This window comes from Melanerpes formicivorus, unplaced genomic scaffold (assembly GCF_026170545.1).
Source record: "Melanerpes formicivorus ecotype bairdi unplaced genomic scaffold, bMelFor1.0.p_v2 SCAF_30, whole genome shotgun sequence".
Classification (NCBI taxonomy): Eukaryota; Metazoa; Chordata; class Aves; order Piciformes; family Picidae; genus Melanerpes; species Melanerpes formicivorus.
The window spans coordinates 9,709,824-9,734,931 of record NW_027142382.1 but is presented as its reverse complement, the minus strand read 5'-3'; the positions used below and the strand labels follow the sequence as shown (position 1 = coordinate 9,734,931).

The 25,108-nt window shown below is 37.6% G+C and overlaps 1 protein-coding gene across 1 annotated transcript in view; it reads right to left on the bottom strand.

Moving 5' to 3' along the window:
- The window catches only part of BRWD1 (bromodomain and WD repeat domain containing 1), a 59,198-nt gene that overhangs the window by 23,103 nt on the left and 10,987 nt on the right, over positions 1-25,108 (bottom strand). Inside the window, exons 10-31 of the mRNA XM_068155270.1 lie at positions 24,462-24,532; positions 23,186-23,286; positions 21,554-21,594; positions 19,867-19,965; positions 18,353-18,503; positions 17,673-17,807; positions 16,224-16,352; positions 14,672-14,897; positions 14,056-14,241; positions 13,140-13,323; positions 12,241-12,331; positions 10,542-10,682; positions 7,626-7,711; positions 6,575-6,770; positions 5,441-5,557; positions 5,253-5,360; positions 4,743-4,867; positions 4,549-4,631; positions 3,988-4,099; positions 2,322-2,383; positions 810-965; positions 433-553 (exon numbers count right to left, since the gene is read on the bottom strand). Coding sequence (XP_068011371.1) covers positions 433-553; positions 810-965; positions 2,322-2,383; positions 3,988-4,099; positions 4,549-4,631; positions 4,743-4,867; positions 5,253-5,360; positions 5,441-5,557; positions 6,575-6,770; positions 7,626-7,711; positions 10,542-10,682; positions 12,241-12,331; positions 13,140-13,323; positions 14,056-14,241; positions 14,672-14,897; positions 16,224-16,352; positions 17,673-17,807; positions 18,353-18,503; positions 19,867-19,965; positions 21,554-21,594; positions 23,186-23,286; positions 24,462-24,532 — 2,721 coding nt within the window. The remainder of the gene's footprint in view (positions 1-432; positions 554-809; positions 966-2,321; positions 2,384-3,987; positions 4,100-4,548; positions 4,632-4,742; positions 4,868-5,252; positions 5,361-5,440; positions 5,558-6,574; positions 6,771-7,625; positions 7,712-10,541; positions 10,683-12,240; positions 12,332-13,139; positions 13,324-14,055; positions 14,242-14,671; positions 14,898-16,223; positions 16,353-17,672; positions 17,808-18,352; positions 18,504-19,866; positions 19,966-21,553; positions 21,595-23,185; positions 23,287-24,461; positions 24,533-25,108) is intronic.

The following is a 25,108-nucleotide window of genomic DNA, read 5'->3' as shown; positions in this document are numbered from 1 at the left end:
TAATGTTTTACCTCTGTGTTTAACTCCATTTTTGAAAGTAGCAAGTGCCTAAAAGCTTAACTTTAAGTTCAAAAGTAGCTGAAGTACAGCACTTCAAAATCTGAATTAAATCTTCAGCACTGAAGAAACTTCATTCAAAGAAAATTCACTAATTTAAAATAGCAAGTTTCTTAAAGACTGTTAGTGTAACTCTGGTACTGTTTTCAATGTAGGCAGAAATCATTTTCCTGAAATATAATACAACATTGCAGTTATTAAGCACCAGAGACCTGCTTCAAAACACTTGTAATACTGAATTCAGGTACTGGACTATTTGCTATCAAAATGTTTGTGAAATACAGTAATCGCTATTCTTACTCAAGGAAGTTTAGATCTTCTTAGATTAGACAAACTCAAGACCAAATTGTCCTGGTTTCTATTGCTAGTACTAACCTGTAGAATCGGTTAACCAGTCTTGTCCGAATAGTGTTCAGGTCAGTTGGATAAGCAATCACGGTACAGTATTTGGGATACGTACAAAGGTCAACTGGACCAGCAAAAGCTGCTGAAATGTCTGTTAAGAAACAGCAAGATTAAACTTCTTCAAGGCCTGTAGCATATGACAATTGAGCCAGGTGTTAACTGCAATGTGTTAACTGCTGTTCTTGATAAAACCAATTATGCATAAACCCAAAGATCTCAGTACAGACAGCAAGAACTGCACATGAATATATATGAATGTTTACAGTATTTTCATCATAGGCAATTTTTAAAGGATGTCGTGGATATTCATATGAGAAAACTACCTGAAGCTTAGATTACATACTCACCAAGAGTCAGAAGCTGATCAATACCACTGATAATCCGTTCACACGCTTCATCACGAGATCTCAGCCCCCACTCTCCTTCTTGGGGTTTATACAGTAGCTTCTCCACTTCATCAAAAGTCACAGAAACACTAGCTCCTAATTCTTCAGGCTGATGAACTGAAGAGTAATAGAAATTAGAAAAGGGTAAGAAGTGGCAATGCAAAACAAGCTAAAATGTTAAGTACTCATTACACACTCAAATGCTTGCAACTGACAAAAACCCTCTTGACTTAAAGTGGAGTGTGATACTAAGACTACAGGGAAAAGCATATGAAAATGCATACCACAGCAAAGACATCATGTATTTGTCTCTCAATTTCCAGGAGACTCTTTCCACTCTTCATCTAAGCATTACACTTAAAGAGGAGTTAAAATAAAACCATCTAAACAACTTCTCTGAGTTTAGTGTATACCTTAAACTTCACAGGACTGTGATTTAGTTTAATGAGTCAGTTTGTGTCCCCAGCCTTCAAACATGTGCAAGGTAGGCAATACACTTTGTGACATCTTTCCTGGTATTAACAGTAGTGGTCTTTTGCACATTTAGAAAAAATAGTATTTGTTTTGACCTGGCAGATTGCTCAGAGGAGTATGAACTAGTAGAAATATAAAACTGTGATGTATGGTTCTGTGCAGAGTCATGCTCCCAAAGACCAGCACAATCTGACCAGTGCAGAGTGATTGAGTAGGTAACTTATTTTCCATGGATGTCTTTCCCTGTCAACTCCACAGACTGTTTTTAGTACATTTTCTGCTCTTTCATTGTTTTTGAAAAGCTGGTTCCTCTTTTCATTTGAAGGCTTCAGAAGGAACAAACATGTGAAGGCTCCTGATCAGACACTGTGGGTTGGCAAGATCAATTCTTTGGAATACTAGAATTAGTAAATGATACAAGCATGTAGGCTTGTACCTGGAAAACAACAGCAAGAACCTCGATAAGCAACTGAGAGTCTGTCCATTAAAAATGAAAGCAAGAAAGAGGACAGGGTCCTTGCATGTGTTCCAATGACTGCAATCCAAAGAATCTGTTGCATACAAATGCCTCCCATGGCAGGGGGGTTGAAGTAGATGATCTCTAAGGTCACTTTCAACCTAAGCCATTCTATGATTCTAAGTTCACTGTACAGATGTGGATGTTCTCAGTAGCCACCTGTCTATCTAATCTTTGAAATGTCGGCTGGCTGCTTCAGTCATATCTTGTGATGACAAATTCTGCAAAACAGTCTGGAAAATGCAAAGTTAACAAATATAGGTATTTACAAAGTGGTTCAACAATCTGAAGCAAGACTGTCTTTAAGATCTTTCCTACCTAAATGCACAAAACCACCCTGCTGACAATGTATACTGTACTCAGATGGCTTTGGGCAAGAGTTGCAAGAAAGATAGGAATCTACAGTCCACTACCTGCATGAAACAAAGAAACTAGAAAGAGGAAGAACATTAAATTGGTTTTCTAAGTAAGATTCTACCTACCATTATCAGGAACTGGTTCCATATCCCATGGGCTAAGCTTTTCAATCTCACCATTGTCCCATCTGATTCAAGATTAAAAAAACCAAAACAAACAACAAAACCAATAATAATTTAAAGTTATCTTGACTCAGAAGTATTCCCTCCAAGCACATTTACATCACAGTTATTTTGAGGTGTTAACGAAACATACCGTATAACAATATAAACACACAAACATTAGCTAGCCATCAGCTGTCACAGGGTGCAAAGGAAACGCTCTTCAGAACTTATAATAAAATAATAATAAAATAAAATTGAATATATTAAAATTTACATTAAAACTGTGCTCCTGATTTTGGCCATATGCAAATTACCAAACATGAAAATCAGTTTTACAAAGCCTGTACCAAGTAAGCTGCACAAGAAAATAGGACATCTGCTTGAGAAATCAAGGTAACACCAAGGAGAATCTATGAGAACAAACATGCAGGAGAGTGGATTTTTTTTTAATCCAACCACACAGTAGCTGTGCAAGTTCCAGGCAAAGGATGCACTTGGTGTATTAATATTTCATTTTATAAGGCATACTGCATTAAGACAAAGAAAAGAGTAATTACAAACTTAAGAAACTAAAGTTAAGTAAGACTAAGGGAAGCAAGGTCAAACAGCTGATTCTGACAGTGTGATACTAACAGTGCATCTGCGTATTCAACTTGGAGACTGAACTATTAGGTATGGACATCATTTTGAGATCTCTCCAAATCCTATGAGACTTGTTTGTATAATGACACAAAATGAATTTTGGTATTTCAAAGATAAGAAACGCTTGACTGGATCAGTTTAACACCCCACTAGTCCAGCTAGACTAGTAATTTGCATCTTCACACCTATTCCTGGGAGATGCTATATATGGAGACTGTATGATCCTGGTACAAATCCATTTTATTCACACTTCCAGTGTTTATAGTCTTTATATTCTGTCTGTAAATACTTCCCAGCTTTTTTTCCTTTTGTGTCTGTTTTTGTCTAATACCTTTCTGAGCCTGCTAATACTGTTTCCACAGCCTCCTGAGTACGTGTGTTTCCAAAGTTCACAACAAATCAAAACACAACCAAACTCTTTTAAAAGATTCACCTGTGAATTTCAACACGCACCTCTAGTTCTGTCAATACAGAATTGGATGAATAATAACCCTGTTCACCTTGCCTATCACCTTTGATCTTGTGAACTATGCACACACCCCTTTCACCCTTGTTCTCTACCACCTGAAGAGTCATTAAGAGTCATGTTGGTTTTTTTAGACTTAACCCACAAAGCACCTGGTACGCACTCTTCAACATCTCAGTTGCCCTTCCCCAAACCCATCCCAAAGTCATTTACATCTCCCTTTAGATGCTGAGACCCAAAATGCATCAAGGCAAGAGCATACCCCAGTACTAGAAAGTAGCCAGCAATACTGTTTTGTCCTTTTTATCCTTTCTGATGGTGGCCAACATCTTGTTTTTTATAGCTGCCACAAGTTACTAACATATTCACATTGTGCTAGACTAGCAACTTGAAACCATCAAGAAGCAATAATGTATGCAGTAAACCCATCTGAACAATTGATGTTCTCATGTCAACATGCCAGCTATATAAGAGGCGACCCACACTAACAACAGAAGTGTAATATCTTTTTATACTTACTTAACACTGTAACACTGAAAGTGACTATCTGGATACTGATGCTGATACGGTTCTTGACCCAACACTGTTCCAAACCACCATGCATCATCAATAATGGATCGGAACCTATCAGCTAGAGTGAAAAAGTCCGCTCAGATACTCTACTAAGAAAAGGCATTTAACTATGCTTCTACATGCAACTAGAAAAACTTTTGATCAGTGTATTTGTTTAAAATTCTAAACCACACAATATTCAATAAAAGATGAAACAACTTATTATATTTTAGCACTTGTATCTTTTTGGAATAAGTAAGTTTGCTACGTCACTACAAAATAAGGGAACACAAGAGTCTCAGTGTGTTTTGAAGACCATGTCTCAGATCTACAGTTACTGCTCCAAAATGCTTCACACATTTTCGAGTTAGCAGGCTGAAATTTCTAAAGGGCAGAAGGGACATTACCTACAAGTGTGCCACCTGAAGTTCTAAGCAAGTAGCTTCTAGCATACTCAGCAATTAGCCAAGGACATGTTCTTCTTTCATTTCAAACTACTTTAGTCAAATAGTTAGAAAGCATACTTACAAGCTTGCCAGTTCCTTTGCCGGGCTTCATCATAGAACTGGCGTAATATAAGGAAGTCAATGACATCTGGCATATCATGGTATCTAAATTGAAACAAATAAATAAAATCCCTTCCATGTGTGCAGTATAGGGCTTGAGGAAGAAGCTTTTCAAGTGTATTTAAATGCTTTTCAGACAATTAAAGATACACGTACCTTATGGAAAATGATTTGTCTGTATGTTTACCCGTGGCATGATCTATGAAGGCAAGCTTCAGGCAACACAAAGTGGGAGGACCAACTTCATATCTAATTCCAACAATTTTTACCAATTCCTGATCCTACAGGTAAGAGCAAACAGTTCTGAAAAGTATTACCTTCTGGACTACACACAGAGCTAGTAATTTACCATTTGTTAAACAAGACCTTGAGTTGCATTCACATCAGAAAAAAACCCACCAACACCCCAAAATATTGAAACTCTACTTGAGGTTTCAGTGGAAGACAGTCCACTTGGCAATTTTAATGCAACTGTTTATGTTTGGGCTCCCCACCAGAGCTAACTGAACACTGGCAACTGGAGACACTTTGCCCTATTGTCTCCATAGGGAAAGGTTATGGGAGATGGCATAACCTCACAAAACAATGTTTTGCTATCAGTGTAATACAACTCTTCATTCACAGACTACCAGTGTTGAGCCCACAGTATCTTTAATGCAGACCTACCCTAAGAACCACTTTTCTCCATGGCTCCTTGTGTGGATTCAGTTCATAAATGTTATTTCTTCTAACTGCTTCAATGTAAGCTTCATGTCCTTGTCGGAAATATATTACCTAAAAAACCAAACCAAGCAGTAAATATTTTCTTACATTTAGTAACTATAATGATGTTAGACAGTAATCAATATTCCTACCTCATCTCCCATCTGAGGAACAAAAGGGGACCTTCGAAGAGCTGTGTCTGTTATCCAAACAGGAGGATGCCAATCATAAGACAATTCCAAGTTTACTGGTTGGGTTGGAGCATTAGCCTTCACATAATAGAGAGAAAAAATTAGACACAATGGACATATTGCTGACAAGACATCAAAACAATTAATTCCATTTTTATTTGGCAGACAAAAGCTTAACTTCTAAACCACTAATGTATACTTCCAAAACATATCAGCAAAATTCCTCCAAGGCTTTGCTCGAGTTGTAACTGTATTTGTAGTATTAATACTGAGCATTCCTGTTCTATGTGAAGATTTGAACATGCAAGATTGCTATCTGAATTATGAAACTTTGTTTCTTTTAAGACCTACATAACAGTAGTCTCAGTGATTAATAAAAAAAAAAAGAAAATAAAATATCTATCAAGCTGGAAGAAACTATATGGAAATGAAAAGTTATGAGATACATTGCACTGTAAATACCCATAGTAAAACACTTACAGAAACATCTCTTTGAGAATACTTTGAAGAAAGTGAAAGGATGAGGGTAAAAACATACAGAGATTAGCCCAAATATTAAATGAAATTAAATGCTTGTCCTTTTATAGCAGAAAAGAGCAAATAATAGTTGTTGTAAAGGGATAATTTATTTACATGAAGTGAAAAACTTCAGTAACTTAAAAAAGAGTAATTACTGTAACGTGACAATTTGAAAATCCAATCCAAGTATAAATGGTCACACAAATACACTAACCCCTAAGTTCTCAAGAAGATGTATTACATACAACTAGACAGGCTTAAACAGGGTTAGACAGCTAATATTTTAAAGGGTTTTAGTCTCATATTCTGTACAGTTATTTAACAATCACATTCCCCTTTGATATCAGCAATCTTGAAAACCCCATTTACTTGGAAAGTGAAAATTACCTCACTTGGAATGTAGATGCATTAAAAAAAAAAAAAGGAGATACTTTGCATTTGTAATGGTCTCAAAGAATATGTAGTTACAGGGCTACTCTTGTCCAATGGCATTAACAATTACTTTATCAGTTTCTAGTGAAGAACACTTCAGAGAGAAATGTATTGAAAAGTGAGCAGAAGAAATTAACTGTGTACCTCTCCCTGCTTTTTCGGTTTGGGTTTTTTCCTCCTTTTTCTTCTCCTTCTCTTTGGAGGAGATGATTTCTCTGCTGACACTTCATCTTCTGACGTGCTGCAGTACCTGATAGCTTTCCGCCGGGAAGTCCGTACGGGAGGCTGCAGGTTAATCCCTGCATCAGCGATCCAGTCAGAGTATCTGCTTGAAGAATCACTGTCCACAGGGGATGGAGGCAGGGAAATACAAACACGGAACCCAAGTTAGTTGTTCATATTTCAGAACGTTACCTTCCCTTAGCCAAGTACCTGCAGATACACCCTGGTGCTGACAACACTATCCAAAGAACTGAAATTACTTTGACATCTTAATGCTTAATATAATTCTTTATTTTAATAAAATTCATTTTAATATTTAAATATATTTTAATATATAAAATTTTAATAAAATTTATTTTAATAAAATTCAGTAGTTCAAAGCATGCTTTAAAACACCACCATCACCACAAAATCAAGATTGGTGAATTCTAAAATCAGTAATATCATTCAAGAAAGTGCAATGAAATTCTGGACTAGTTAGCAAAACCCTATTTACATTCTTTAAAGACAGTTATATAAATCTCACAGTTACACATCTCAGTAGTTTCTAGTTCTATTGCTACAGAGTTCTAAAAATAAAAAAAAGATCTAAAAGAAGCCCTAGTGAAGTGATTATCTGTAGCTTCAGTTCTAAATTAACTTAGAACTTCATCAATTTTATTTTTAGACAACCAAACACCTTTGCAAGCGCTAGCTGTTGCTGCATTATTAACAAACAACAACAAAACCCTCAAGCTCAAATGAAAACCTCCCCTCACTAAACACATTGCAGAACATCTTTCTCCTTGACATCCAGCATAAAACCCAAAAGGATTTGGAAGGACATTAAAAGATAAGAAATGTTTTGGTGAAATGGAACATGGAGTACCATACAATATATTACTATAAAGGAAGTTCTACCTAACTTCCATGCAACTTTTAACTTGCCAAAATTTGTTACAGTGAAAGGCAGAATGTGTGTGTTTGCTTTTACCTAGAACTATTACTGTTGCTTTTCTTGTCACTTTTCCACTCTTCTTCTTCATCAGATGAGCCAGAGCCCTCACTTTCTTCAGCTTCCTGAATTTAAAAATATGGAAAAATAAGCTCACAAATTTCTCACAGCACATGTTTTAAGGGTCTAAAACATTCTCTATTCATGTCTGCATATTATCAAGTTAGGATGAAATTCAGTAAGAAGACTTGTTATAATGGAAATAAAATTAGGCCCTATTTGTACTTATTTTCACTTATACTGTTAACCTCAGGAATGCACTATTAATTGTTCACTTCTGTATATTCATTCCCATCTTTTTAGCCCTGTATGGATCCACCTTCTGCAGCCACTCTTCACAAAGCAACACTTCTCTCCCCCTACTGTATGACAGCTCTATTTTGTTCCAGTTTAAGTTAGTTTATCAGAGCAAAGTGGTGGGTGACTGATTCCTTCAAATTCCAGATTCATGATGTTATAATCAAGTACACAATAAAACCTAACTCACTAGAATATAAAAGGAAGAATTTAAAGACTGTAAAGGAACCAATCAGGAAAAATTACCACATCTCCCACATGCAAAACACATGAGTATATTCAGTTGCAGAAATAGCTCTTCCATGTTTCTTTTTTCCTTTTTGATTAGTTACACAAGTTAGGCTCAGGTGATTTTTCCAGTTTTACTACCAATTGGTTGACCAAGGACTGCATCTGGGTCTAGACAATCCCAGGCACAAATACAGGCTGGGCAGGGACTGGCTGGAAAGCAGTCCTGAGGAGAGAGACTTGGGGGTGCTGGTGGACAAGAAGCTCAACGGGAGCTCTCAATGTGCACTTGCAGCCCGCAAAGCCAATCAGATCCTGGGCTGCATCAGGAGAAGTGTGGCCAGCAGGTCAAGGGAGGTGATTCTCCCCCTCTGCTCAGCTCTAGTGAGACCCCACCTGGAGTACTGCCTCCAGTTCTGGAGGCCCTATTACAAGAGGGATGTGGAGGTGCTGGAAGGTGTCCAGAGAAGGGCCACAAGGATGAGCAGAGGGCTGGAGCTGCTCTGCTATGAGGACAGACTGAAGGAGTTGGGGCTGTTCAGTCTGGAGAAGAGAAGGCTCTGAGGTGACCTCATTGTGGCCTTCCAGTATCTGAAGGGGGCCTACAGGAAGGCTGGGGAGGGACTTCTCAGGATCTCAGGTAGTGATAGGACTAGGGGGAATGGAATGAAGCTGGAGGTGGGGAGATTCAGGCTGGAGGTGAGGAGGAGGTTCTTCCCCATGAGAGTGGTGAAGCCCTGGAATGGGTTGTCCAGGGAGGTGGATGGGGCCCTGTCCCTGGAGGTGTTTAAGAGCAGGCTGGATGAGGCTGTGGCCAGCCTGATCTAGTGTGGGGTGTCCCTGCCCATGGCAGGGGGGTTGGAGCTAGATGATCTTTGTGGTCCCTTCCAACCCTGACTGATACTATGATACTATGATAATTGAGTGTATTCATGCATTTAATTAAATGCCCAACTGAACAGTCAAGACACATCAATATATATATTACAATATGAATAATCTCCTGATTGTTGCTCAATTTATTTGCCTTAAATTTGTGGGTTTGCGTCTTCCACAACTGAAATGACTAAGTCTAATGCATTGCTTATGTCTCAGGTTACACTGTGAAGTGAAAAAAAAGAAAAATTGAGAAGGAAACGAGGCAACGTGCAGCTTGAAGTTTGATACTGTTTGAATTAGTCCAACTGATAGTGTCTGCTTGTAATTTTTAGAATAACAAAGTTAACAGCCTTCCCCCTACGATCTATTCAAACAGTGTACAGGATGGACAATATTTGAAGTCACTTCTTCCTTTATCCTACTGCTTGTAGGAATAAAACAAACAGGAAAAACCCCACCTTAAAATCAAAATCCCCAATTTCATTTACTATCAAAGCTCAGCTTCTTACATTACTATTAGTTTTAGTATTATGAGATCGAACATGATTGTTCAAAACTATTTCAATCTATGTAATATTTACAGGACAGTGCATGTAACTCTAGTTGCAATTTGTGTGCTTTGAATTTGTCAGGTACCAGAACGTACCTAGGAACTTCCCCTTCCTCTTCCCAAAATATGGAAAACCTGAAACTTTCATGAATTGTGATGTATTGGTTTTAAACACATAGTGATTCTTTATTAACATACTAAGAAAAAGAATACCCATGCCCAAAGCATACCACTCTTCACGTTCTTACAAAATCAGGTTGTTTTTGGAACATCCCCATTTTGTTCACCACTTTCTTGAAGTGACTAGTCCAACAAGTCCAACCTTCTCTACTCTTCCACATCCCCTTTTCAAGTCTGAGAGTATTTCCTCATACACAAGGCAAGGTAACTATAGTCCAAGCAATCCTACCACTGATTTACAGCATCTGGTAACACAATAATGAACAGCTCCTGCTACGCACAGCAAGGCTTGTCTCATCCCTAGCTAGGACATGGCCAAGAGAGAACTACCTCATGGAAGAGCCACAGAACCAGGCTGTAATAATGCTTCATAAAGAATCCTACAAATTTCCAGTGGAAAAATTTGAAAAAGTTGGAAATTTCTCAGCGAGAAACAGCAAAACACATCCAAAATTCAAACCTCAGTTCAAACCAATCTCACAATTGTTTATTAGTGTTTGTGTTAAGCAGTGGATATGTTTAGAAGCTTCTCAGCCAAAAAAGCTCATTTATTTATAAAATAAGGAAAGACTGCCATTACTAAAGCAAGAGATAACCAGCTTGCAGAAGTGCTAACAATGATGATACTCACAGAAACACTTTCCTGGGAAAAGAAGGGACATTTTTTTGTTTGCTTGTTTGTTCTAAGAGAAAAGGCATTTTTACATGAAACTTCACTTACTCCAGGAAGTTCAAATGACAGAACCCGGGAAAGAACTTACCTGCTCTATCAAGCCAAAGCAGTTGTCTCTTTCCTCATCAGAGGACTCCAGTTGTTCTATGTTATTCCGTGTTCGGTAACTGGCGTATTTTCGTCTATGCAGTCTGCGCTTGGATTGGATTAACGAAGACTCAGAGTCACTCTAATTTAGACAGGAAATGAAAAAAACAGTCTGTGGGACAACTTTTATGGGGGTGAAAATGTGGCTAAAAGCACTGCTGAACGGAAAAAACTGAAACAGCCTCATCACATCACAGCTTGATCAAAATTCCTTTTCACAAGAAGTAATTTTCCTGCAAGCCAATACTTTGAAGTTTGCTATACTCAAGACGCAGTATCTGCTCTAAGAAATGGATGTTTATAAACTACTGTAATTGACAGGTCCACTCACGTTACCTGATAAATACGTCTAGAGAGTCAAGATATTAATTGCTTACAACATGCAAATCTGTGACAGCAACTTCAGCTGCCCCCAGTTAAGGGGATCATGCAGTAGAGTTCTTGCATCTAATTGTTTTGGAGCGAAAGACACAGGAAACCAGGCTACTATCTTATAAAAACAGTACAATAACCAATTAGGATTCTTCTTACCAGTCTCCTGCCCCCCAAAAAAATCCCAGATAGTGAACAGACAATGGCCAAGAAAGACAACAGCATGCTGGGACACATTAAGAAGATAATGGCCAGCAGGTCCAGGGAGGTTTTCTCCCCCTCTACTCTGCTCTGGTGAGGCCTCATCTGGAATAGGGCATCCAGTTCTGGGCTCCCCAGTTCAAGATAAACAAGAAACTACTGGAGAGTGCAGCAGAGAGACATTAAGATAATTAGGGGACTTCAGCATCTACCTTGTGACAAAAGGCCAAGAAAGTTGGGGTCTCTTTAGCTTGGAGAAGAGGTCAAAACTGAGGGGGGAATCATCTCACTAATGCTTTTCAATATCTAAAGAGAGAGTGTTAGGAGGATGGAGGCAGACTGTTCCCCAGTGGTGTCCCACGACAGGACAAAGGGCAGTAGACACAAATTGGAACCTAAGAGGTTCCATGTAAACATAAGGAAAAAACTCTACACTTTGAGGGTGTCACAGCACTGAAACAGGCTGCCCAGAGAGGTTTTTGGAGTCTCCGTCTCTGAAGGCATTCAAAATCTGTCTGGATGTGTTCTTGTGCGACTCTAGGTAATCCTGCTCTAGCAGAGGAGTTGAACTAGATGCCTGTATCAGAGGTCCTTTCCAGCCGCTATCATACTGTGACTGTGAAAAACATCATTCCAAACCGGGCAAGTCTGAAAAAGATGTCCCATGCAAAACACTGTTATCCAAAGTAAAATGACAAGGGAATAGCAATAGAGAGTTTAATTCTTCAACAGAGAACCTTGAACGTTCTCACCTGCCACTCAATGCTTTAGCATGGACCTACAGCAAACGTCTTTGAAACTAACTGCAGTAAAACCAGAATGGCCTGTAATCAAGCTTGTCTTAAAAAAATTAATACTATACACCTTAGATGTAAGGAAGCAAGACTGAAAAGAAAAAGAATGTATTCATAAAAATAAATCAAACCTTGTCCTTCAAAAAATGGAAGTTGGATCAGCAAGAGCCTTTGAAAACTGTACCTTCACAAACGTCTGCTTCCATTTCAGTTTTTAAACCATCACTTGTCCCTGGGCACAGAATGCCCATTTTCCTAGAAGCTGCTGCATACCTTTTCCAAGGACTCGAATGACTTTTTCTTCTCCGTTGCATAAAGATCTCTCTCTTCTTCCCCTTTTGCAATTCGATATTCTTCCTGCTTCCTACAGGAATGTAACAAAAATCGAATTCTACAGCTGTTTTGCCAATAGTGGAAATCTAAATGGTTCTCTTTAAAGCTTCTAGCTTTAACACCTAATCCCACTACGTTATTAATTTCAAGATATTCTTATTCCTCAAACACCTATAACATGTCCTGTCATTTCAAGATAGAAGAAAAGAATATGGACTTTAAGAAACCCTTCTTTGCAAACATCAGACCGTAATAAATTTTATCAACCCTGTTTTCAATCCACATTTTCTCCCTTGCAATCATCTTACCTCACAACACTGGGAAAGCTTTTCAAAAATGTCAGAGATTTGGCAGTGCATATGGCTGTACCATTAAAAAGAAGTATTAAGCTGCTGATATTTGTTATCCTCTTCACAGGTGCATACTGATAGTACTTTTCAAAGCAGCTAATCTTTTGCATTTCAAGTGCTCATTTCTGCTCCTGGTCAAAACACATCACCCTCCACAAAGTCTCACAAAAGTCAAACCTCTCCAAACTCTTTCACGTAAGGAAAAGCAAAAGTCTAGGTCAGCTAGCTGACTTGGCTGATCTAGCCTTTAATATGACCTAAAATACTGAAATATGGGAGAATCATTCTCTATCTAAAGGAACTATTTTTGTGGAGTGGAATTTACAATTAGAAGTTTTTCAGCACAGTTGAACATAACACTGAAGTATTTCCATCTACACCATGCACCTCTTTTAGCTTCGGTCTGATGACAGTGGATTTACAACAACCACCAAAATAGCATAATATATTCTCTAGTTATATTTGCAACCCAGTAAGCAGTCTGCAGACCTGAGTAAGCTTGGTGGTATTTCTGGTACGACAACTCTTCGTCTCCAAGCCTGAAGGTCTCTCTCGGTAGCCATCTGACTCCGTGGAGCATTCTGATGCATCTGACGCACACCTTCAACCTGCCCGCTGCGTCGCAGACCGATGTTGGGAGGAGACTGGATGTCAAAACTTGGTCTTCTAAAAGCTAAAATATACAAAACCCACCATATTTTTTCAAGGCTAGACAGAATAGGAACCTTCGTCCTTCTTAATACCAGATAAAACATTAATACTTTGCATGTTCTCATCTCCATGACCATAAGTGTATGTCATTGCATTCAGGAAATTATTTGTCTTGCAGAAAACAGCATAATTGCACATATAGTATTAAAATGGTTATTATCTACTACTATTTGAATACAGCGAAAGAAGTAGTGGGACAGAGCTGTTTTTCTGGACTATTTCAGGTTGTTCTGAGGCTAGGGAGGTTCTAAAAAAGCATTTTTACTGCAGCTGAGCTTACATAATTAAAACTATAAGGACACAGATGAGAAGAATGTCTGCTTTAAGTATGTAAAGAAAAGAAAGGGAACTGATTTTCAATAGTGTCAAAATATTTGTTTTTCAAACTTTAGAGGAAAGTAAACACAGCTCATACAAATGTTATTTGAGTACTTTACAAGGACTATTAAATATCTAGCACTCTACAAAAGCTATAATTAATGTTCTTTAAAAGGAAAAGTGGAAGGCTTTGTTTTGTGATTTAATCACAGGAGTAGCAGTGCTTTAATGAATAAGGAAGACCTTAACCAGATATCACTATCTGAAGGAAATCCCCAGAATAACATTGAAGTAAAAACCACTGTCTCAAATATCTTACAGCATGATAAAAATTGAGACAAAGCAATTACCTAAGAATTTATCACCAAGTACTAACCTCTTCTAGGTGTTCCTTCCCCATTCTGTGGGCCAACAGAAGCAGATTCTTGATCAACTCCAAATCTTTGATCTTGTTGTAGTTGTAATTGTCTAATCATACCATCAAGAATGCTGGGCTCCAGGCCTTGTTCATCTTGATCAACTGTCTGCTGGCCTATAACTTGTTCAACCACTTCTCCATCACCTTGCAAGTGTAATATACAAATAAAATTAATGAGTTAATTGAAATAACTGATTACCAAATTAACAAGTCATTATAGAATTATTTGATTTCATTGTTCACATCACAGCAAGACATCTTCTACAAGCAAACACAATGAAAACCACTCTTGAAATGATTCCATTTACTTATTCTGAATGAGACATTTAGGGAGTCTACAACTGAGTTTGTCCTTGCATAAGATAACTAAGACATGCATTTGACCGATTTTTGGTTTGTTTAAAATTGTATTCACTGTGGCACCTTTCATCATCTTTAGTGAACATAAATACACAATAGTTAGCATGTGAGAAAATAAAGACATTTTAAAACCACTTATATCTACTCTGTTCCCCTTCAGAATTACTACAGTAACTAACTTCCAGATGTAGGCCTTCAGTCATACTGTTCTTACTTGTTGCTACATATCCAAGCTGAGGAATCAAATGTTCATCTGCACAATTCTCTCTTCCTGGCACCAGTCTTTGATACTTTGTTGGATGAGGATTTCCATCCACATCTACTAAGAAGGGAGGGGGCATGAGATGAGGAGCCTGTTGAGTCTGCTCATCTAGGACGTAATTGTTAGAGTCTCGAATAAGTGGCCGGTAGTCAGTATGGAAGAACATCTGATCAGGAATCTAGAATGAAATGAAGTTTTTATGTCATCAATTTGAGGGGGATTAAAAAAGAAAAGAAAAAAGAAAAGAATATGGTAGAAACCAGGGAAGAACAAGGGACATTATAATACCTAAGATCTCCTTAAGTGTAAAAGAAAGGGCAAGTTCCCAATAACAAGAGTTACACAAAACTACAATTAACCCTTCTGGATGTTGCATTTTTGATGGTGATTTTCCAGACAACAAAATGCTTTTAGCAAATAAATTGAAGTAAGTTGCAGGAAAAAAAAAAAAAAAAAGTACTACTTTACACTTTAAAATATTTTATGTCTCATTCTATTTTTTTTTGCCCCACACATAATGAGGAAAAGTTTCCTCGGTCTCCATGCAAGGAACTCATTGTCTGAATTTCAATTTAAGCTCTCAAAGTAAAGCTTCATCTTAAATCATGCAATGTCCATCAGAGTTTTATCTGCAGCTGGAAGTCTGGTAAATCCACACAGCTGAATAAAAATGGCTGCACAGTATTAGATCACTCTCAGAATCTTTGCTCCTAGCAATGATGAGCAAGATGAAGAGAGTAAGTTTCAACTAGGAACGTAGAGGAAGAACAAAATAATGTCTTGACAATGGCAAACAAGGAATTGTTGTTGCAACTTTAAAATAAAAAATGAGAGAGAAGTGACAAAAGCATAGGCCAGAACTGCCCTTTTAAAAGCTATTCTGAAAGAAGCAGGAATACAAGTATGTATCAAAACAAAGAGGAAACAGGCTGATAGACTCACAAAAGCAAAACACTTATTCCACGGACATACTTCTAACATTTCAAAATCCACAGTGCTGGAGGAATATTTACTTTTGCTCATTTTAATGAAACTACTACAGTGAATTTCAGTTTGAATAAGGAAAAGCCTAGAGAACTGAAAGTTCTAATAATGGAAATAAGCTAGCAAATTCTTAACATACAGTCAGCTTTTTTGTGACGTCGTAGTGCACTAAATTTTGTGATACATTCCAATCTTGATAGGTTAAACCATTTTCAGAAATTAGAAACCAAAATAATTTTGAGGTTGAATAACTGATATGCAGATTAGCTGGCTGGAAGATAGAAACATATTCCAGAAAAGTTCCTGGGAGCTACTTGCAAGAGAATATTAAAACACTGGCTGTTTCTGCTGCGCCAGGACATTTGTGCAAGAGAACTGGGACATCAGGAACCAGTTATGTTTAGATCCTGTACCCATACAAAACTCTTTTTCACATGGGATTTTTTTGAGGAACGAATGTAACTCATCTAATTTCAGTTAGAATCTTGATTAAACAGTTCTAATTAAAAGCTGAACTTACCTTTTCATAAGGTCTGCTGCAGCCAAAACCAAATATCAATAGATGCCCATGAGAATCTGTGCATGCAAAATGCTGCCCATCTGGTGAAAATTTACAGTCAAAAACAGCACCGTGTCCTTGGCCTTCAATCTGGAGCGAAGGAAAGAAAATTTAAGACCATTTGACCTTTTTTTTTTTTGAGCAAACAGCATTAAAAATTACTCTATCAAAAGCAGTCATGCACCTCTTAAACACCTCTATGAAAGTGTAATCTTTTAACTTCTGATTATGTCTTTTCCCCTTGGCATGTGAATTTAAGTCCTAAGTCACACAGTTCTAAAAGATGCATGAAAGGGCAGAAACTCACTGTTAAGGAAAGAAAAAAAGCTTTTGTATACTGAGTAAAAAATAAACTGCAGCTAATATATACTGATGTTTTTAAATCTCTTCCAGGAAAGCACAGGGAATATTAAAGCTAAAGAAAAAAAAAAAATCACTATTGACTGTAACCAGAAAAAAGAGTAAAGAATTACTATGAAGATTGGATCACAATTTAAGTCTCAGTGAACACAATCGATTTTAAAGTACTAATCATGAGCTATCAAATGGACATAAAGTCATGGGAGCTCTACAAAATCCATTAATGCTTGTAGTAATAACATAACCAGTTTTAAGCAAGTTGAGAATATAAATATTTGTCCACAGACTCTTGAAATAATGATCTAAAGCAGGACCTTTCAGCTGGAACCTCATCTCAAAGAAAACAGTTACTACGAACAAGGTACAAAAAGATCTTCAAGGACAGTTGAGTGAAAAAGCCTTGGTGTCACCTATTCATACCACCTCACAGACCAAGAAGTCCTATCAACTGGTGGAGTCTGAATAGCTCAGACACTGACTGTAATCAAAGTCAAGTCCTGTTCTGCTCCCCTGTATTTCACCTTCCTTGCACAGACCTGCAAATTTTCACAATTTCTCTCTGTAATTGAAGTGTAATTCAAGTGCTTCAGAGAAATAGCAGTGGAAGGCAGTAGGGAATAGTTTTGCAGAAGATGAGTTGATCTGTCTCAGCTTTGTAAGAGGTCTGCCAAGAGGCACTCGATTCGAGGAAGAGAATAGAAGAAGCCAGCTTAGAGAAGGCAAGAGTGACAATCCTGGCCCTCCTCTTCAGTCATGTGAAACAGCTGAAATTCATTTCTGGCCACTTTGCACCTATAGTTACAAGAACCAAGAACCTCAAACATCAAAATTCTAGGAAAAAAGCCTAACTCATAAATTTGACTGGTCTTGGGTTTTTTGGTGGGCTTTATTTGATTGGCTTTTAGCATGTTGTGGGATTTGGTTTGTTTTTGTTTGGTTGGTTTTTTTCCCCCAAAGGGGACTGAAGGTGTGCATGGTGATGACAATTTCTTAAATTTGTATGTGAACACACTGCTGTGTGGTCAGAAAGAGATTACAAAAAGACCTTACCATGTTAAAGTAATGCTTTGTTTTTGTGCCTTTGGTAATGTCCCATATAAAGATGTTGCCATCATGACCTGCAGACAGCATTATCCTGGAATCAAAAGGATGGGTCTCCAAGACAAACACTTCATCTGCATGTCCCTAGAATGTCAAATTGCACATCACATGTAAACACCACGATATAAATCCACATCAATAGAATATTTACAGCAGAACCTAAAGCACCCCACTATACTCTCCTCACAATCAGACTTCTGGAAAGTTAGACCCCTACAAGCTGCCTCCAAAGATATGTGGTCTTTTACAGTGTATTTATCTGGACTGCTAGCTGTGGAAACTAAGTAGGGTAAAACTTCAGGCAACCAGAAACAGTTATCATTCTAAATTCAGTGATTTTCTACATTAAAAGCAAGAACTCTAATAGTACAGAGCTCTTGCCAAAGAGCAGTGAAGTGTTCAATGGGCAAGTATGTTACTGCACAAAAACTTAGTTATTCCACAGGAAAATCAAGTTCAGCACAGCAGCTAGGGGAAGGATTGTTCAAATGCAGGAAGTAGACAGTTTTGGGTCCTTATCATTCATATGGAGTTTTCAAGAGAAATCAGATCTAATTATGAACTCCGCATGCACATCACTGCAATTCTAGAAAAAACACCTACTCCAAAAAGCAAGTAAAATTACATACCACCAAGTCATGAAGCAACTGCCCTGTACAGGAATTCCAAACTTTGAGCAGATGATTATTTACAGCCGTAACAACATAGTTATCATTCTGGTTCCAAGCTATCATAGTTACTTTGGGCTTCATAAATTTGTCTTCTTCAGAACATGTATCACTATTTTCAGGAGTTAAACAGGCATGAGATATTTCATTAGAATAGCTTGTTTTCCATTGTTAACAATCAGGCAAAGGAGAGAATGTTAAGAATTAAATTTGGTTTTAAATTTATGGCCATAAACTTCATACCTTTTGAAGCTATCAATGATACAGCAAATCTTGATTTCTGACATACTTATTTCATAGAACATGATAATGCCTTTCCCATTTGAGATACAAGGCAAAAATGCCTTCCTTCTCCATGAGGTTTTGTTTTGAATCCTATCATAATTCCTTTAAGAATATTGACTTTTGACAGTCAAGAAATTTCTGCCTTGCTGTTTCAGAAGCTAATTTCTATGTTACCTTAGCATTTTTTTCTAATTCCTAACATATATAAAAATGATAGGTTGAGGTTCATACCAAATATTTCCTCATTTCTCACCCCAAAATACATTTATAGGATACTGTAACACTCCCTTTCATCATCTTAGTCACCTGAAGGAACAGGCTTTCTTTGAAATAAACCTTCACACAGTACTGCCTATATTCTGCATCAACCAGCAGCCTCCCTTACAAAGGCTCTCTGAATTACACACAATGACAATTGTAGCATTACTTCAGAAAGGTGCCACAATCAAATCTCAAATATTAGTACCTTCTCTTTTCTTAGTAAAACCACTTTAATTTTTTCCCCATGGCTGCTAAGAGCCTGCAATCACACATCAACTCCTACACCCAAGGTTTGTGTGTTTGATTCCCTCTTCCTCATTTAATCACCTACAAATTAATTTCTGCTTATTGTCTACAAAAGTTGACTAAGCATTCTGCACTACTGTAAATCACCCACCCTTCAGGTTTATCCAGAGCCATGTAATATCCTGATCATCACCTGTAATGACACTATTCAAACTGTGTGCCACAACACATTTCATCAATACACTTTTTAAAAGTACAGAAGAATCAATGAAAATAGTAAGACCAGTGCTTGATAAAACCCACCTATTACTAGTCATTGACCTGTCCTTGAAGGAGGTTATTGTCTACCTTATTTTCACTGATCTAAAAATGTTTCTCCTGTGACACATCCGGTGTGAGCTAGATAGAGAGGATCTACTGCACTCAACCTTTTTCCTTAAAAATGTTATTCATTTGGCACAGTGTACATTTGAAAGCTATATAAATATTAAAGCACTGATCCAAGCACGGACTAAAATTTAGCAGATCATTACATCACTCAAACACTCGTTTTGTCCCCTAAAGACCCAGACACTTGATTATAGCGTTGCTAAGAGTTGCTGAAGTTTGACTGTAAGCGTGTTTGATGAGTTTTTCAAACCTTCTGACTTTACATAACAGATAAGAAAACACATTTCACCAACCCTGGTAATCGGTCAGACATATCCAACAAAATACTCCTCCATTCTGCTTGCTCAAAACGCCAGATTCGAGCTGTTCCATCTCTACTGCCACTTATGAACCTTGAAGAAGTTTTAAAAGATAGTTTATTAATCTTCAAAGGAATTTGCTTTGAAATATATTCAGAGTAACACCCCCCCACAATTTAAAACATTGCAGTGAAAGGCTGATACAAGTGAAACTTCCAATTTGTGTGCAAGAGACCTCTTTACAGTTACCTTTCCGTAAGTCCAGGAAAGAGAGCTTTTCTGAACTGAAAAACTAAATGAAGCTGTCAAAACACACAGAACCACGATGGTTGGAAAAACCTTGAAGATCATCACATCCAACCATTATTAAGCGAGTTCCAAAGTTAACTTCAATTTCTCAACTCCTTCTCAATTACAATACTTTAATGAAGTACTTCTAGTAAATCTATTCTGAAACCATAGAGTATCAGAAACTGAAGTACAGGCAAGAACAGACCTGCACAGCAAAACCTGAGATGTTCTCACCCACAGATATACATAAAAGAGAAGACCACCAGTGGTTTACCACTGTAAACCATAGTTCATCAGCTCATGAAATAGAAGCCTGAACTGCTACCAATGCAGCAGAACAAAAATTCCTTAAGAAAAACTGAAAGACTGTAAAACACTCCAAGATGATCTCTGTAGTCCATGAATCACAACCCCTAGGAGGACAGCTGACCAGCTTCCACACAGGAAAAATTTATGTGCTAGATATATAATGATCATACTCAATTTTGCTACAATTTTAATAATCACTGTAAATCTTAAAACACCTTCCATTGAAAGTGTCACAAAGAGCAGAAATGTCTTTTTTGTTTGTTTTGTTGCTGTCTGTATGTTACACCCTTGAAAAGTAATCCATGCAGGCAACATGGACAGACTAGTGCAACGTGATGGCCTCAAAGGCAAGTATTATCACAGAAACACATTTAAAGAAGAAAGACAACCACAACTTCCAATTTTTTTGGCATTCTTAGTCACTTTTATCTGGCTATGAAGCAAAAAAAAGAAAAAAAAAGGACAACAGAAATAAAGCTGCAACTTATGTTTGCAGATATGTGGATTTTACCCTCCAGGATGGATTTATATCTCAGTGATAAACAAATCAGAGGTCAGTTTTGACTCCATTCTGTACTGAATTATGGGTGAAGTTTCACAAACTGAATTTACACAATCTTCCTCCACTCCAATCAGCTGAAAATTCTATCTAATAGATTTCCATTAAAAAACCCCACAATAGTAGGCTACAAAGAATGAAAAGGATTAAAACTTATTTTAGACCATTTGTGTTGCATTTTCCCATTTTCTATTTTGATCCAATACTTCCTCAAACTACAAGGAAATGAGGGAGAAGAGGATGTTTATGAGGCCACAAATATATTGGGTGTATTAAAAATTAATAATGTAACTGCTGGTGAATGCAACTCCAGCCAGTTCAAAGGCATTGTCTAGCAAAGATTCATAGAAAGCTGAGACAGACAGCTGAAACTTAACTATTCTCTCCTATGTTAGTCCAAATTTCCCCTTTGAGTGCTACAAGAACAGAATTTTCTAACTGGAATCCTCAAGTTAAGAACAGCACATTCCTAATTCCAAAATAACATATTAATATTTCATATTTGAGGACCTTGCAACATACCTATCACCACTGTTAGAAAACTGAATGCTGTCAACTTTGTCCTGCAAGAAAAAACACATGTATTTTATTTTAGAAATTACATTTTTGAACAGGAAATATGGTTTTGACAACTTTGAGCTTAGTAACATATGAAACAGTGAAAAAAACCGTGCATACGGTGTAACTTCCAACAGCTTTAGCTGTATGACCCATGCCCAAAAAATGCTTACCAGAATTCACTAACCATTAATGCATTCAAAACTCAGGGTATTAAAAAAATGTCTCAATATGAAAGACTAATAAAATAACTCAGCAACCAATTAACTCATGTTTGAATATATAGAATCACAGAATCAATAAGGTTGGAAAAGACCTCAAAGATCATCGAGTCCAACCTGTACTTCCAGTATCCTGAGCCAATTATAGTTGAATCTGTTGTTCCTTCTTCTACTTACACATTCCTTTAAGAAATGTACAATTAGTTATTCACTTGTACCATAATAAAAACTAGAGGAAAAGTAGATAATGTGCTGCATACAAAGCACACATTGGTCAAACCTTATGATTAACATAAATTACTGAAATCTGATTCAATATTAGAGAAAACAAATTAAGGCAAACAAAAAGAAAATGAGTATTAAGAGCTGCCCTTGAAACAGCTTTAAAGGTTCGATTAAGTCTAAGTTCTCCTTCACAAAACTACAGATTCTTTGTGCATTAAGTGCTGGAAAAAAAATGACTCAGCCTTAAGCAAATGAATGTAAGCCAGATTTCCTTCAGATTCCTCAGAAGACAGTCTGCTCAACTAAGGTACCCAAAAAAATTTGAAAATAAAGAGAGTATTTTATCTCCCAGGCAGCCAGTACCAGAACAAGAGGACACAGTCTCAGGCTGTGCCAGGGGAGGTTCAGGTTGGATGTTAGGAAGAAGTTCTATACAGAGAGAGTGATTGCCCATTGGAATGGGCTGCCCAAGGAGGTGGTGGAGTCGTCGTCATTGGGGGTGTTCAGGAGGAGACTTGATGGGGTGCTTGGTGCCATGGGTTAGTTGTTTAGGTGGGTTGGATGCGATGATCTTGAAGGTCTCTTCCAACCTGGTTTGGTTTATTCTAAATAAAATTCTGTTCCTAACAGGTGGCTTTAATATCAAGAAAGCAAGTAAAGATAGACAGCACACATTGCATAAAGCACATGGAGAAACAATGCTAAGCCAGCAAGCTGAGTTATCGCTCGGGAAGTATAAACTAGCTTGCATAGCGACTGAAGATGTAGAGATCAAGATGAACAGAAGCAAAATTCTGGAAAGCAAATCCCATTTAAAGACAAAAGATGTCAAATGGTAAAAACTTCAGCCTATCTATGTCTTGTATATAGCACATGGTATGTGGATAGCTAAGCACACTTGCCTCAGAGAGAAGCAACTAAGCAAACCAAACATATGACATCCGGTTGAAAAGGCATGATTCCAAATATCATCTTGATACATTCCAGCCTCTTGGATGGTTAAGTCACAGTGAGATGATTGGCTGGAATTCTGCCTAAGTCCTAGAAATATTCAATAAAAGAACAACACTACAAACCCACTAACAACATTGACCTGCAACTTCAATACTGCTTGAAGTGAGTAATTACTAGGTTTAACAATCTTACTTACAGCATGACTTTCCAATTCGGCTATTTTCTCAGGTGTTTCAGAGCCAAAAAAATACATCCTAATGACATGGTCAGTGCTGCCAGTTGCTAAAAACATACCACCTGTAAAAATGAAGTAATAAGCTACTGTTACAAGAAAAAGAACTAATATTTCTCATGCCTAGTTAAAAAAACACAAACACAAAACACAACAGAAACAACCTGAAGAGTGTCACTTCTTTTATGCTTTCACTGACACACAGACATGAAAAGAAATCTTCTTGCCCCAGAAAGCTCTTTCAGACACAGCAAAACCAGTTTGTGTTGAAAAGATTTAAAAATATGTAAACAGAGGCATGGTGAACCATTTAACACTACTGATTGCCCACAGAAGCTTTTGATTACAGGCAAGATGGCTTACCATCATCAGAATTATCTACATGACTTGTTCACTATAGCATGTGTTTCACTTGTGGCATGTGAATGGCTTCAAAACAGGATAAAACCACAAGTAAACCAGTATAGTAAGTATACCAGTATTTTGCTGTGGTGGCAGCAGTACCAGGATCTGCCTCCTGGCATCTGTTAAGTGCTGTCAAAAAAAAACCCATCCCAAACAAAAGAAACCTCAAAAAACCCCAAGCCCAAAAAACCACTGGACTATATATCTTGACCACAGCAACATGCTACAATTTGATTGGTATCTTGGTCTTGAAATTCCCAAGTTTCTCCTTATGTTCATGCTGTCTGGCACTAGTAAGCCTTCCCACAAGTCACCCACATGACTAGAATGAAAGAAAACTATAAACCAGGATGGCTGCATGTTTAGAGATACACATTTGCATGTTCTTAAGAAGGAAGAGATCTTTATGACTATCCCTGCATACAGCCGGCACAGAATCAGCAGCTCTAACTACTGGCAGTAACAACCTCCTCTGCTATGGACTGTGGTATCTTGGAAAATTGATTTTGCAAATCCCTGACATTATACTAAGGGACTAAACAAAAATTTAAAATCCAGTATAGATGGATTAAAAAGTCAACAAGCATCAGGTGACTTCTGTAAAATCACCAATGACAAAAGGGACAGAGCACCACTTAGCTGTCTTGCTGTTAGCTAAGGTTAAGTCACCTTATTTACCTTAGAGAGTAACGAAACACATAGATACACTTACTTACCAACTAGATAGCTACTGTGTTCATAGATGATAAAGCTGTCAGAACCAGAGTATCATAACAACCACTTATGAAGAAAGACAAGAAATCACAATGCTAATCTCAATCTGCATGTGACTTACCCACACTGAATGAAGAACAAAGCATCTGAACCCCTGGTCTGGGTTTCTCTGTGAATTTCACTGGCCGATTGCTTAAAACCAAAGAAATGCTTGTAACAAGACAGGCCACAGAACTTGGCTTTTTATCAACATTTCCAAACAGAACAGTACATTTCTTCAAGCACCTCCATCAATAGGTAGTTCTTAAATACCTAGTTACATCTGTAGATCTTGTGCAGGAGGATGAGCAATAAGGCTTACTTTTTACAATTACTGTGCACACATACACAAACGATATCTGAAGCCCACACAGCTTCTAACTTTTCCTGCAAGATGTTATTGCCTACCAAGGATAAAATGGCATGAAAGAACTAGCATTCTTTGTCATCCTGCAGCAAGTATGATTTACTCTCTCCATAAAATATCCACAAAATACTGAACTCCTGCTCTCACATCATATGAAAGTTTTGCAAAGTGGGGATTTAAAAGCCTAGTTTCCTGTTCTGCAAGTCATGTATTCACCCTTGCAGTTGACCTGGCCATAATCTCACAGAAAGCAGCTACTGAGAATTACATTAAGGAGAAATCCAGCAAACTCTGTCATTTACAGGCATACAGGTTTCTCCTCATTCTTCTGCTTTTCTGTTCAAATGTTTTCTGTTTTTAAA